The 15,424-nt window shown below is 37.7% G+C and overlaps 1 protein-coding gene across 2 annotated transcripts in view; it reads right to left on the reverse strand.

Moving 5' to 3' along the window:
* taf3 (TAF3 RNA polymerase II, TATA box binding protein (TBP)-associated facto) overlaps positions 1-15,424 on the reverse strand; it is a 167,226-nt gene that overhangs the window by 46,999 nt on the left and 104,803 nt on the right. For both annotated transcript variants that reach the window (XM_043714113.1, XM_043714115.1), the window contains exon 2: positions 4,645-6,449. In XM_043714113.1, coding sequence (XP_043570048.1) covers positions 4,645-6,449 — 1,805 coding nt within the window. The remainder of the gene's footprint in view (positions 1-4,644; positions 6,450-15,424) is intronic.

Consider the following 15,424-nt stretch of genomic DNA (forward strand, 5'->3'; position numbering starts at 1 on the left):
TTCCCGACCTCTCCGCCCCCACCCCAATCTGTCCTATCACCCTCACCTTGACCTTTTTCCACCTATCACATTTCCGACGCCCCTCCCCCAAGTCCCTCCTCCCTATCTTTTATCTTAGCCTGCTGGACAAACTTTCCTCATTCCTGAAGAAGGGCTAATGCCCGAAACGTCGATTCTCCTGTTCCCTAGATGCTGCCTGACCTGCTGCGCTTCTCCAGCAACACATTTCCATCTCCAAAGACATATATCCAAGAATATGATACTAACAACCATCTTTTAGTAAAGAACATTTATATTTTGACTGCTTTTCAATTTTGAGTTAATTATGTATTCAGTATTTGATTGTTATTTACTTCAATGACAGTTCCTTGGCAAGATTATAAGCTGAGGAACTTTGTCATATTCTTTTTTATAAAAAGAATTCTAATGTTACAGGATCCAATGCATTTCCTTTGTTTTGAGAAGATTTGTAGCTCAGGTTGAGGTTCTGGATGTAATGAAGTTTCATTTTCAGACGTTTCATCACCACACTAGGTAACATGTTACCTATGTATTTTCTATTTGTGTGTTTTGGTTTCCTGTGGTGATGTCAATTGCTCTTCTTTTTCTCAGAGGATGGTAAAAGGGATTCAAGTTGATATGTTTGTTGATAAGAGTTCCGGTTGGAATGCCATGCTTCTAGGAATTCTCGTGCATGTCTCTATTTGGCTTGCCCTAGGATGATGTGTTGTCCCAGTCGAAGTGATGTCCTTCCTCATCTGTATGTAAGGATACTAGTGAGAGTGGGTCATGTATTTTTCTGGCTAGTTGATATTCATGTATCCTGGTGGCTAGTTTTCTGCCTGTTTGTGCAATGTAGTACTTGTTACAGTTCTTGCAAGGTATTTTGTAATCAATCAACACATCAACTTGGATCCCATTTACTACCCTCTGAGAAAAAGAACTGGAAATGACATCACCACAGAAAATGGTATTACAAACCCAAGGAAACCTAAACACATAAATAGAAAGTGGGTCTCTAACACCAATGTTTCACTGGAGGTTCACTGATGATGTTACCTACTATGGTGACGAAAGGTCTAAAAATGAACCTTCCAGTTCAGCCTGCAAATTTACATCCATTTCCTTTGTTTTCCACAGTGAATATTTGATGAACTTAAGTCAGTAAAATAGGAATTTATGCTTTATCAAGTTGCACTGAGGGGTTTGGGAAGACCATAAGACATAGGAGCAGAAATTAGGCCATTCAGCCCATCGAATCTGCTCCACCATTCAATCATGGCTGGTAAGTTTCTCAACCCCATTCTCCTGCTTTCTTCCTGTAAGCCTTGATCCCCTTGATAATTGAGGACTTATTTGTCTCACAGTCTGAAATATACTCAATGACCTGGCCTTTGTGGCAATGAATTCCATAGACTCACCACTCTCTGGCTGAAGAAGTTTCTCCTTCTCTCCATTCTCAAAAAGTCTTCCCTTTCTAAGGCTGTGCCCTCGGGTCCTAGTCTCTCCTACCAATGGAAACATCTTCCCAATGTCCTCTCTGTCCAGCATATTCGCTATTCTGTATGTTTCAATTTCATCACCCTCATCCTTCTGAACTCCATCGAAAAGTGACCCAGAGTCCTCAAACATTTCTCATATGTTATTAGGAACATATGAGGAACGTTTGATTCCTGAGACCATTCTCGTGAACCTCCTCTGAACACTCCAGGGCCATAGTTCTTGAAATACTGGGCCCAAAGCTGCGCACAAGACTCCAAATGTAGTCTGATCAGAGCCTTATAGAGCCTCAGAAGTACATCACTGCTTTTATATTCAAGTCCTCTCAAAATAAATGCACATCATTGCATTTGCCTTCGTAACTACTGACTGAACCTGCAAGTTTATCTTGAGAGAACCCTGGACAAGAACTCCCAAGTCACTTTGCACTTCAGACTTCTCAATTTTCTCTCCATTTAGAAAATAGTCCAAGCCTCTATTCTTGCTACCAAAGTGCAGACCTCACACTTTCCGACACTGTATTACATCTATGTCTGAAAATCAAATTCGCAAAGGCAGCCATGTGTCAGAGTGTTTTTGGAATAGCTTCCTATGAAAATATGTTGTGGATCCAACCAGGGATCAGGTTATTTTGGATTTGGTAATATGTAATGGGGTCAGATTAATAAATTATCTCAGAGTAAAGAATCCCAAATAAGATTCTACTATTCAATGCAGAGATAGAATGATAGAATCCGTGTGGAAACAGGCCATTTCGCCCAACAAGACCACACTGTCCCTCTGAAGTGTAACTCATTCAGACCCAGTCCTCTATCCTATTACTTGACATTTAACCCTGATTAATGCACCTAACCTACAGATCCCTGAACAGCACAGGCAATTTAGCATGGTCAATTCACTCAACCTGCACATCTCTGTATTGTGGGAGGAAACCCACGCAGACATGGGGAGAATGGGGAAACTCCACACAGATAGTTACCCAAGGCTGGAATTGAACCACTGAGCCACCGTGCCACCTAATGCAGATGCAGAGGAACAACTTCTTGCAGTCTGTCACTGACATTTGGAATTTGCTTCACCACCAAACAGTTAAGGCTGGGATTACATATTTTAATTGAGTATATTCAAGGCTGAATGAGACAGATTTTTGAGGAAGAGGCATTGTAAAGGAAAGTGTAGTTAAGACCACAATCAAATCAGCTATGATCTTTTGAATGGTGAAGCAAGCTCAAGACACCAAATGGCCTACTCCTGCAACTATTTCTTCTGTTCAAATGCTTTTCACATTTTCCCCATGCTAGCATCCTTTGAAATTCATTTAAATGATTTTGCCTCCCATTGATATAAAACTCAGATTTTTAAAAGATATATCTCTGCTCTTCAAATACGAACACTATATCTGAGTTGCTATCTTCTAAAAGTATTTCCTTTGTAATGAAGTCACATTCACGTGAAATATAACATAGTAGATCACAGATTGATCAATTAAACCATACAATAGATGGTTTAATTAAGGCACTTATTTCTTATTGATCGAAATATATGTGCACACACGCTGGAGGGCACTACAGATTTAAAATGCCTGTGAATAGAAACAAGTTTGTATATTTGAGAAAAAAAGACAACTTCACAAGAAGCCAAATTTAATAAGTAGACTAACATACAAAGTTGGGCTGGTGACAGAGTTCAAAGCAAGATAGTGAAGGGCCACTAATATAAGACTCCTTTGTGGAGTACTAGAAATACATTGCCAGTGGATTTGTTCAAAGTCTTATATATAAGCACCATTCTTTTCACCTGGATAAATAATACCAGTCACATAAGCCCCTTTTTGGAGTGTGTTGCATTTTTCTGTTAATCTTCTTGGATTTAGATTCTTTTTACTACATACCTCAAGGCATGAACTGATAATGTTTTGTCGCTCTACATTTCTTCTAGGACACCCGTGAAGCGCCATCACAAAGTGAAAGTGTTAGAGCGATTCTCTGAAAAATTCATTTTTCAAATCCTGTCTTGCAGCAAAAAAAAACAACTTCGAAGCTTATCTAAGCAGATTAATCTAAATTACAATAGTATCTAGGAACATCTGATGTCTTCTGGCTTCATGATTTTTTTTGCTACATATATGCGGGAGGATGAAGGAAAATCTGCAGCTGTTCTAACAAATTTGGCAAAGGCATAATTCACATCTCAAAATTAACAGTAACAGAACTTAGTCATTCATGAAATTTTACAATATATTTAAATCACGACTCAGCACTAACCATTCATTAAATTTTGGTATGGTAAAACTACTTGAAGACTCAGCTTTAAAATATATGCACATCTTGATGAAAATAATTAGACTTAAACCTAGTAAATAAATAGCTAACCTAAGGGTTTTTCTTCATCACAAGTTAGTGAATTGCCTCTGATACTGCACACTGGTGTTCAAACTTAAATATTCAGGCTTCTTTTAGTTGCATGAAGGCCAGTTTTGCAAAATAGTTCTTTAAAGAAGCCTAATAAAAATGAGATTCTGGATTAGTGGTGCTGGAAGAGCACAGTTCAGGCAGCATACAAGGAGCAGCGAAATCGACGTTTCAGGCAAAAGCCCTTCAGCAGGAATAAAGGCAGAGAGCCTGAAGCATGGAGAGATAAGCTAGAGGAGGTGTTCCCCCACCTCACCCTAGTTCCAAACTTCCAGCTCAGCACTGTCCCCATGACTTGTCCGGACTTGTCCTACCTGCCTATCTCCTTTTCCACCTATTCACTCCACCCTCTCCTCCCTGACCTATCACCTTCATCCCCTCCCCAACTCACCTATTGTACTCTATGCTACTTTCTCCCCACCCCCCACCAGCTTATCTCTCCACGCTTCAGGCTCACTGCCTTTATTCCTGATGAAGGGCTTTTGCCCGAAACGTCGATTTCGCTGCTCCTTGGACGCTGCCTGAACTGCTGTGCTCTTCCAGCACCACTAATCCAGAATCTGGTTTCCAGCATCTGCAGTCATTGTTTTTACCTAATAAAAATGAGAACCAACATTCTTAAAGCAATAGTTTCTTATAAATACAAATACTGACAGTGCTGGTATTTCAATTCAATTTAGTTTTGGTAATGTTCAAATACTGAAGAATCCATACACACTACATTACAACTTACTTTTTCGTTCTTATGCTTTTCTTTTTCTTTCTCCTTTTCCTTCTTTTCTTTCTCTTTTTTCTCCTTTTCCTTCATCCTTTCCTTGTCCTTGTCCTTTTTTTTCTTTTTCTCCTTTTTGTCTTTTTTCTTGTCCTTCTCTTTAGATTTTTCCTCAAATAGCCTTTCTGGAACCATTGGAGACACTGTTGGTAAAACACATTGAGTCTTGACACTGCTTGGGGTGCTGAATGAAGGCAACTGGACCTCTTTTGGAATATACCCAAATCCTGCTGAAGAGGCCTTAGTTTTATGCTTATCCTTATCTTTATTTTTTTCTTTTTCCTTTTTCCCCTTTTCTTTATCTTTTTTCTTTTCTTTGTGCTTTTCTTTGTCCTTTTTAAAGCTCCCATCTTTATGTTTTAATTTTACTTCACTCTCATCAAAGTCTTTAATTCTAAATTTAAATGGATCTTTCTCATGTTCTTTTCCAAATTCCCTTAAAAATATCTTGGAGTCTTTGTTGGTTTCCTTTTCTTTATCCTTATTTTTCTCCCTGTCTTTGCCCTTTTCCTTTTTATCTCTGTCCTTATCTTTCAGCTTTTCTTTTTCTTTTTTCTTGATTTTCATCTTAATCTCTTTCTTCAGTTTTTTCTTCACATCAGATGAGGATGCATGCTTTGTACGTTCTTCATAAAGCTTAAGAAGCGGTTCTGGGGTTGGTGGGGAAGCAGAAGGAGAGGACAGGTCAGGCACAGATGGAGGTACGGATGGGGGTGTACCTAAACTTGCCTTCCTGACAACCTCGTTAATGGAATCATCCAAAGTCCATGACACATTTGTGCTTGTTGTTGGCCCAGAAGACGACACTGGCGTAACACTACCCCTGCTAAAACTGTTAGATAGGGAAAGCATTCGAGGTGTTGATGACTCTGAAATAGTAAGTCTTCTGGGACTAGTGAAGATTTCACTTTCGGATTCAGACCCAGAAGAAAACTCAAAGGGGTCTGGCTCCCGCTCGGCACAAGCTCGAGCTATTACAGCATCAATAGAGTCATCAATACTTTTATCAGGCACTGGCATCTTTTTTGGTGATGTATCCAAAACATTTGGTTTTTCCAATTCTGTCGATGTATGTGGCTGCTTTGTGTGAACATTTTCTTTACCAAGTTTTTCAGACCCAGAATTACAGACAGGCAAAGATGTTCGGTTTGGAGTTTCATTCTTCGCAGTGAAATGAGGGGCGTTTGCTGGTACTTTTGGACTTTTAGGACTTTTCGGACTTTTTGTACGCATAGGTGATTTTTTGTCTGTTTTCAATGAAGTCTTTGGAGAACGAATGGGACTTCCTGAAAATGCCAACTGAGAACTTTTAGGGGATTTGCTTTTTTGTATTGGCGAAGAGGAAATTTTAGATTTAATTTTAGATGTGAGAATTTTTGAATCTGAAGATTTGGGAGTTGAAAGTTGTGATGGTTTTGGTATAGGTGCAAGCATTGGAGGTTCAGGTGAAAGAGGCAATGAGCTAGAATGATCAGGTGGTGCAACTGGAGACAAAACAGGAGGCACCCTTTGAGAATTAATCATACTCAAGGGCTCCCTTGGTTCTAAGACACCATCAGGACTCTCTATTTTACAGCCAGCTGTTTTAGCTCGCTTTGCAACTGGTAAGTCAACAGAGTCAGGGCTTTCAAGTGGTCTCTTTCCCAGAAAGTTTTCATCATTAACAGCCTCTTCCTCTTCCATATCCTCCTCTTCCTCTTCAAGGGGAACCTGCATAGCTTCTGCTGATGTACCTCCATCAGTGGGGACCTGCTCCTCCTCTTCCTCTGTGGGAAAAAAGTACAATATTAGAAAAGAAGGAACTTGCACTTTTGCAACAGTTTGTCACTTTCAATGAGCTTCACAACCAATGAGACAGATCCACAGCAAATTTTCAAAGAAAAGTCACAAAAAGAACAAATAAGATTAATCGCATTTTTCTTCTGATGTTAAAAGAATGTTGGCCAAGATATTGGGATACTGGTACATCTTAGATGGTACAGTTGTGTCTTTTATGTCTACCTGCATCACTAACAGATAATGTCTCATCCAAAAGGAAAGAATTCCAACAATACTAAAAACTCCATCAGCGATGCACTGAAGTGTTAGCATAGTTTGAGAGGTTAATGCCTCAGTGGGCTTAAATAACTTTCTCCCAATGTTTATATTTGTGTTTGGCCACTGGCTTCTCTAACTCTGACAGTCAACTCTTGGTGGTCAGATGAGGCTAAAACTGCTGGATTCTTTTAAGACTGCCAGCCAAAAAATAAATACTGTATTTTAAAGGCAGAAATCAATATAATTCTATGACAAGAGTGACAAATCTAACACACATTTTTGATAACATCAGCATAAATATGTCCCATCTTGTACTAGATTATTGATGCCATGTTGTATAATCCAATCATCAATTCATCATCTCACCTGTACAAAGACCTGTTCTTGGTCAAGTACCCACAGGGAGAACAATGGTGCTATTGGGAAGAAAGATGCTCTTAAGCTTCACTTTCTACACTTTAAATCTGTAATACAAAAATGATTTCTAACTCAAATCTAAGTGCTGTCAGCTGACATGCATGAAGAATTAAATCCATAACACAGAACACACAATTGTTTATATACAGACAAATTAGAAGTGGAATAAAACTGGAAAATAACACTAATCCCTTATTTTGACACATGGATTGATCTGAATCCAGTTCACTAAGATTGGTTCGGACAATCTCAAGTCAACAGTAAAGATGCTATACAAATACAAATTGTTCTTATACTGGAGTTCTTTTTACATCATACTTTGCTCTGATTTTAAACCTGACCAGTTAGTGGGTATGTCTGCAGCTCAAAGCATTGAAGGATTATACATTCATGGAATTGGCGCAGAAAGAATAAATGGCACCTTACACTCAACTAACAAAAAGATTTCTGAGTTAACACATATAATTGATGAGTTATAAGTTTGATCTCTGCTACAAATTTCAGATCTGCACTCGATAACCTCTTGGGCTCAGATGTATTCATAAGTAGATCTTAAGCTCTTCACAAGCAGGTGCTTCTGAATTGATCATCAGCAGGAAAACAACACTCTTACTGTAAAAAGTAAATTTTTACAATCACACTTTATAGCACTAATCCATATTAGTATCATCAATTTACTAAACATTTACTAATTTACCAGATTTAAATGCCAACAAGCCAGGTAAGCCAGGTGGGTTACAGTAAAACTCAAACTATTTATTAATTGAATTTCTATTCATATTTGGTGTTTAACTGGCAAAATGATTAAGGGCAAGAAGAACAAAACTCAATCAAACTCAATTGCAGTACATCATTTTTCGGAGATTGTTTTGAAACCGGGATTTAATTTAGCAATTTGCAGTTAAGTTCTGAAAAAGATGAACTCTTAAAACAATTATTGACATTGAATTAAGTTACATATATTTTGTTATTTGTGAAACATAGATCAGCCTGCTTCCTTGACAAGTACTATAAGAGAGATTCACATAAATGTTGGTTTACTGTTCAGCATTTATATCATCATTCAACTTACCATGCCGATCGAGATCAGCTCTTAAGAGATTTCCATTTTGACCTCTTCCCTGCTCTTCTCAAACTCTCAAGATTTTATTTTTCAAATATTTAATCATGTACCTATTATCATTTTCCACCTTGTAAATGATTGTACATTTCATGTCCTAACAACCAGCTGCAAAAAACAATTCTCCAGACTTGGCTCTTCATCTTTTGCAAAATTTGTGTGTTCTGAAATCTCTCACACCTATTGGGCAACTCTATCAGATTTTCAGTGTTACACTGAAGCAGTAATACCTGGTCCAATGACCTCGGGAAAGAAGATATTCCTTCCTGCTTGGTCGATAATTTAACTGAAAGGGTTCTTCAGGATCTTGACATATTAATTAATCTTTTGACATTAATTAATGAACTCAGCTGCAAGTTAGCATTTTTCTCCTAAAGCCTTTCTTCTATCTTGGGTTTAGTGAGATGGTAGTCCAGTTGGACTTTGACATTGAGGTGGTGGTGGTCTTTCAGAGGTTGGGGGGGTGGGTGCGAGTGTTGTTTGACACAATTCACGGCTACTTCAATTAAACAAGAAAACTGGACACATGATAACAGAAGATCCTGTTTTGAAACAGCGTTATCACTGAACTACCAAGTTCACTCTCCAGTTACAATGAAAAACCCAGCTTGCAGGCCCAGCTCAGGCTGGTAAAAACAGCTTGCACTATTTATAAATAAGAGTTATGAAATTGACAAAGACATGATTTGGAAACTCAGAGGTTATGTTAACAAATAATGCATGTGTATGGGTCCAACTACATTTTAAAAATCCAAATGAAAAATTGGAGATTCTTTTCATGCTCAAGTCTACCTAGTTATTTTATGTTCTTTCCTTCTGCTTGAAGATTTTAATTACAACAATACTACATTTATTGAAAAAGCCACAGGGAAATAGTTTACATTGGCCACAGGAAATGAAGTTCTGCAGTGCTGAAATCTTACCTCATTCCTCATTCCTACTTTCTGACTGCTTTATATAATTTGACAGAAATAACTGTAGCACACGTTTTCTATTGATTTGAAGGCTGTAAGTAACCAGCAATTCAAAACAAACATTGCTTAAGATGTGCAGGAACAAACTCAGTTCAGGAAATACTTTGTTCACACTATATATACACATAAGTATATGTACACAGATAGTCACAAAATACATGCATCGATACACAGACAGATGACACTGTAGCAGAACATTCTGTCTGGGTACGAGAAACACCCTGTTGAGACATCAGGAAGAGACAGAGAGAGAGAGACTAAGGCTAAGAGAGGTGGTGGGGGAGGAGGAAGGAAGGAAGGTAATTAGCTACCTCTTAGGGCAGGAGAGAATTCTGCTTTAAGGAAAAACATACTTTTGTTGCCTGGCTAAAGGCCATGATGCCAAAGGACTATTCTTCAACAGACAATGAGTAGCAAAAGAGACGCATCAGTTAATTAGAAATGCAATGAAGTGAAGCATTAATAAAATGTACAATATTTATTAAACTAGAGGAAAAAAACAGCAATTTCTCAAAATTTGAAGTAAAAACATAACACTCAATCTGTGGTGAAAGAAATTTCCAATTAATATTTCAATTTAATAATCTTTCATTAAAACCAAAAATGGCTCATTTGGCACATCTTTTACTCTGATGAAAGGTCATCAAATTAAAGTATTAAATGTAACTAACTTCTCTCTTTACAGTGCTGCCTGACCTGATGAGTATTTTCTGCTTTTAGTGCACACTGTGAACATCAGGTACATATGAAATCATAACTTCATTTCATTACTTAGTTGTATTCTAACTAATCCAATCGTAGCCAGAACAATTTCAACAATGGCTTCTCTTCTAACATTTGTACCACTTTCTTTAAAATCTTCAAAGGGTATAGATGGCTTTCATCAATCTGTTCAGATGTGTTATGACACACTGCAGGAGCAGGTGGGAGTTAAACCCAGGCTTTCTTGCTTATAGGGAGGGACACTATCACTGTGCCACAAGAGCTCTCCTCCAAGTGTACAAATGTAGCTTCCTCCTGTTCCTTATTAACATCACTTTCAGACACGAGGTTAATATGCACATGTATGCTGACAACCTATTCAACCCAAAACTAGCTTCTTGTGCAATGTCTACCTACTTTCCCAACCAGGCTGTGTCTTCAGTCAGCAGGCCTCAAACATTTATGACTTAAGTGTGTGTTCACCTCTCCAAATCTAACCTGCTCTGCTTCTTATTACATCTTCTGATTACTCCCTCGTCAAGCACTTTGGGATATTTTCCCATGTTAGAGGTGCTACATAAATGCAAGCCATTGCTGTTTTGGGGATGCAACTCATGAGTTAAGCGGTTATAATTATTTCTTTTATTTTGTACAAACTCTGGGCTCCAACATAAGAATTAATTTTTACTGAAACATGGCAATTAATTTCCTGTTAAGTTACCACTGGTATTACAATTACCAGACGTTTAGAAGGGGTACTGATGAAGACAGATTGTAGCTGAACACAAGTAGTCTACAAATGTCAGCTCAACCCAGAGATGGAATTACAGCCTTCTGCAGTCACCTAGCATCTGTTATATACACAGCCTTGGCCAAAGGAGGTTAATAAAGCTAAGCTGTATTTAGCATAGGGGCTATTTGGAAAGTCAATTCAGTTAATGTTTCTTTCCTTCATTCATTTAAAAATGAGTTGAAGTGAAATTAAAGAACTAGGACAGGATCAAATGCAGCAGAAAAGAAACAAAAGTATGAAAATATTACAACTAGGATGATAAAATGATCAATGGTCTTTTAGATACAGACATGCAACTTTGTCATTCAGGCTGAACTAATAATTTGGTAACTGAGATTTTCCCACAATTGAGATTTTCCAGCAATTGAGATTTTCCAGCAATTGAGAACTGCAAAGCAAGGAATGATACTAGAAGTTGAAACTTTACTCAATACCGAGCACTATTTTGGTACAATTAGTGGGATGTAACAACCGTGAAGTTGAACATGACCTATATAATGGTATAAAAATGAGCTCGATGGATGGAGCCTCCCATCATTTGAACAGATGTATTAAGCAATGAGACAAATTGTTCACAGTCTAGGTTGGTGTTGTTTGGTATATGATTTAAATCAAATCTTGATTTGCAGTTCATTTGCAAATATTACATATCAAGTCATTGCTGGAGGGATGGGTGAAGACACTAATTTTGTCATGTATTCATTTGTCTGGCTCGATTCTCAAATATAGGTGATTTAAACACAAATTGTATGCATAGCTAACATGTCTCAGGGAGAAATACTTTTGAACACTTAATTTTACAAGTTCAAAAAGATCAGGAAATAATAATGCAGGGCTAATAGAGGTCATAAAGCACAATTTCTTAAAGAAATGTTGCTCAAATTCACAATTCTTGGTAAACAGCAAGGCAGAAAACTATGAAGTACCGTTAATGATGACTGTGACAATTAAGAGTAATATAGATCTACTAATACATTTAACCCATAAAATCCAGATTACTGTTTTCTCCTCCTGCCAGTATTTTCATAACAAGGATGATTATCATGATTCTGCTAGATCACAAGAGGAACTAAAGTAACATTTGTGAAAGGAAGAAAATGAATTAATAGTAGCCCGTGGTTCTGGATTGGAGAGTTATTTCAATTTTACAAAAGTAAATAAAAATCACTTTGTGACATCAGGATGCACACTTTTGTACTGAAGAGTAAAGCAGCTACTGAACTGTGTAGGCACAGTGAGGTGAAACAATTTACAGTATTATGAATGGTGTAATCTATATGTTAATACGACTGGATCATATAACTCCTGCTTGAATAAGATAGGGGTATGGTTGGAGGGTTTCTATAGTTACCACCAATGGTAACTGTTCTGAAAGGTTGCTTGACTGACATAGCACACACCGTTCAATTGGTGCCCAGCAGTTGCTTATGATATGAAGCTATGATAACGACAACTTCTCTTACATCTTCTTCTGCCAACTCCCAGCCCGACTTCAAGATTTTAAATCACCACAGTTCATCATAGGCTATTATGGTCATTTACCAGCTAATAAACTGGACTGGTCTCCACCAGTTCTAAGAAGTATTAAATACAGAGTGGAGGTATGTTGTCTCTCCAGAATAAGTGTGACAAAGTACATTTAAAAAAAGCCCTTTAATAAGTCAGCTGATTCCATCTTGTGACAGATACTGACTGAACAACCTGTTCTTGTCATATGTCATAACTTGCTGTGAGAAAAGCATAAAGGAGTGGTTAAATAAAACTCACAAGTGGAAAAGAGAATTATTTTAAAAAGAGAGAAAATCTGAGTTGCACATCATATTTTTTTCCTATTTTGACCTGAAAACATTGACAGAGATACAAACCCTCAAATAGCAAGGTGAATTTAGTCCTGCTGCATTTCTTTATCACATGACATCAGTGATTTAATAACGGCCACAGTATTTTAAAATCTGCACTAACACAAAAATGAGGAGGATTTTATCAAAATGACAAGGTCAAAGAGTAAGTTGTCCATCTGTTACAGCAGATGGATAACAACATGACAGTAGATACTTTTTAATAACTGCAATCCCTAATGGCACTGGAAACTGTCTAGTGAAGAAAAAAAGTATCATTATTTTTCTTACAAAAAGCCTTATTACAATATACAAAAAATGGATTGGTTAATAAGACTAAAATAATATAAAGAGTTATAGCAGCTCTACACTTTTGCATTAGTGTTACAATACAGCATTTGAACTTGTTTTCTGGGGTTTCTGTAAATTAAATGGCAATTTAGCAATCTTTATATAAACATACTATTCCACATATTTAAAACTGTCATTTGCAAGGAATTTACAAACTTCAAAAATAAATGGCATGCACCGAGGAACTTATTCAGCAATAACTGCAAGAACAGTTAGGTTTCGCTTTGAGTATCATTGGATTATTAACACCTTTGCAATAAGTGGAATTCAAAATGTTGCATGACATAGTTAAAGCTTCATCTTCATTTCTGCACAAATTTTAAAACCCAATGATAGTCTTTTCTTATAAATTAAGGAAATAAATATAAATCGTGGACATTAACAGGCACCAAAACATTCATATTCTAAATAAATTAGGTTTGCCGCTCATCTACTTTATTGATCAAGAAACAAAGTACATTATTGCAATTTGAAAATCTCCATGAAAAAGCAGATGAAGAAAGGAAGTTCTTGTACAACTAATGTGAAGGGTTAATCTGTTTAAAATGTCATGTCTTATTTAAAAAAGTGTTTTATAACACTCCACAGATGTGACTACTCTTGAACTTCTGGCTTAGTTTTATTTGAAGTAGTTTGGGCTTTTCTTTAAATGGACATGTGGCTTTATAGACTTTCAGTAGTTAATAGTAGGGTTTAGTGAGAATTGAAGTGTACAACCTGTAAATATGTAATTTATATATATATATATATGGGATAAAGTAATCCTCCATTGTTCACAGTATATAATTGTGAAGGATAATAATATAAAATTTGTGGGTTTTTGACAGTGAACTGTCAGCGTTCACCTTCATTACCCCTGAGAGTCTTGGCTGTAATTTCAGGATTTCGCCCAAGTATATAGATTAATATGAAAATCCTGAATCTGCAGTTGGAAAAAACCTTGCCTGTTTACCCTAACCATGCCACTCATGATTTTATAAATCTCTATAAGGTCACCCCTCAGATTTTGATGCTCCAGGGAAAACATCCCCAGCCTGTTCAGCCTCTCCCTATAGTTCAAACCCTTCAACCCTGGCAACATCCTTGTAAATCTTATCTGAACCCTTTCAAGTTACACAACATTCTTCAGATAGGAGGGAGACCAGAACTGCACACAATATTCTGAAAATGGCCTAACTAATGTCCTGTACAGCCTCATCATGACCTCCCAACTCCTATACTCAATGCTCTGACCAAGCATACTAAATGCCTTCTTCACTATCCTATCTACCCGAGATTCCACTTTCCAGAAACTATGAAACTACACTCCTCGGTCTCTTTGTTCAGCAACACTCCCCAGGACCTTACTATTAAGTGTATAAGTCCTGTACTGATTTGCATCACCTTTATCTGAATTAAACTCCATCTGCCACTCCTAGGCCCATTGGCCCATCTGATCAAGATCCCGTTGTACTCTGAGGTAATCTTCTTCGTTGTCCACTACACCTCCAATAAACAAAGTCTTTCCCTGGGATGGTGGAGTCCAGAACTAGAGAGCATAGGTTTAGGGTGAGAGGGGAAAAACTGAAAAGGGACCTAAGGGGCAACTTTTTCATGCAAAGAGTGGTGTGTGTATGGAATGAGCTGCCAGAGGAAGTGGTGGAGGCTAGTACAATTACAACATTTAAAAGGCATCTGCATGGGTAGATGAACAGGAAGGGTTTAGAGGGATATGGGCCAAGTGCTGGCAAATGGGACTAGATTAGGTTAGAATATCTGGTCAGTATGGACATGTAGGACCGAAGGGTGTGCTTCCAAGCTGTACACCTCTATGACTTTAAATTTTCTCGTTAACCACAAGAACGCCTTCTGAAATCTTACACATTAAACTCTCAATTCTGAAGGGTTCTGAAGAGGAGTCAGAACACTAACTCTGCTTTTCTCTCCACAGATGCTACCAGATCTGCTGAGTGCCACTGGCATTTTCTGTGTTTATATCAGCATCCACAGTATTTTTCCTTTGTTCATAATTTCACTGGTTGGACAGCTTATCACTGCAGCGCAAAACCGGAAATTCCCATTAAATAAAAGTTCCACAATCAACTGCATATCGAGGGGTAAAGTTGTTGCCATTGAGACAGTCTGATGCATCTATGCAGCTTTCTTCAAGGTCAGCTACTCCATAGACTGCAAAACCTAGGCCATTACATTATTACATTTTATCAAAAAATCCAACTGCAAAGAAATTAAGTGGACATCAACAGAAATTTGCTTAAATTCATACATGCTTGGGTGCATAAGAGATTTACATAATTGCTTTCGTATTAGAGGATGGAAAGAAGGATGATATTTATGTAGTTTAAAAATGCGTTGCTGGAAAAGCGCAGCAGGTCAGGCAGCATCCAAGGAGCAGGAGAATCGACATTTCGGGCATGAGCCCGTCTTCAGGAATGAGGAAAGTGTGTCCAGCAGGCTAAGATAAAAGGTAGGGAGGAGGGACTTGGGGGAGGGGTGTTGGGAATGCGATAGG

The sequence above is a fragment of the Chiloscyllium plagiosum genome, chromosome 23, assembly GCF_004010195.1.
Source record: "Chiloscyllium plagiosum isolate BGI_BamShark_2017 chromosome 23, ASM401019v2, whole genome shotgun sequence".
NCBI classification, from domain to species: domain Eukaryota; kingdom Metazoa; phylum Chordata; class Chondrichthyes; order Orectolobiformes; family Hemiscylliidae; genus Chiloscyllium; species Chiloscyllium plagiosum.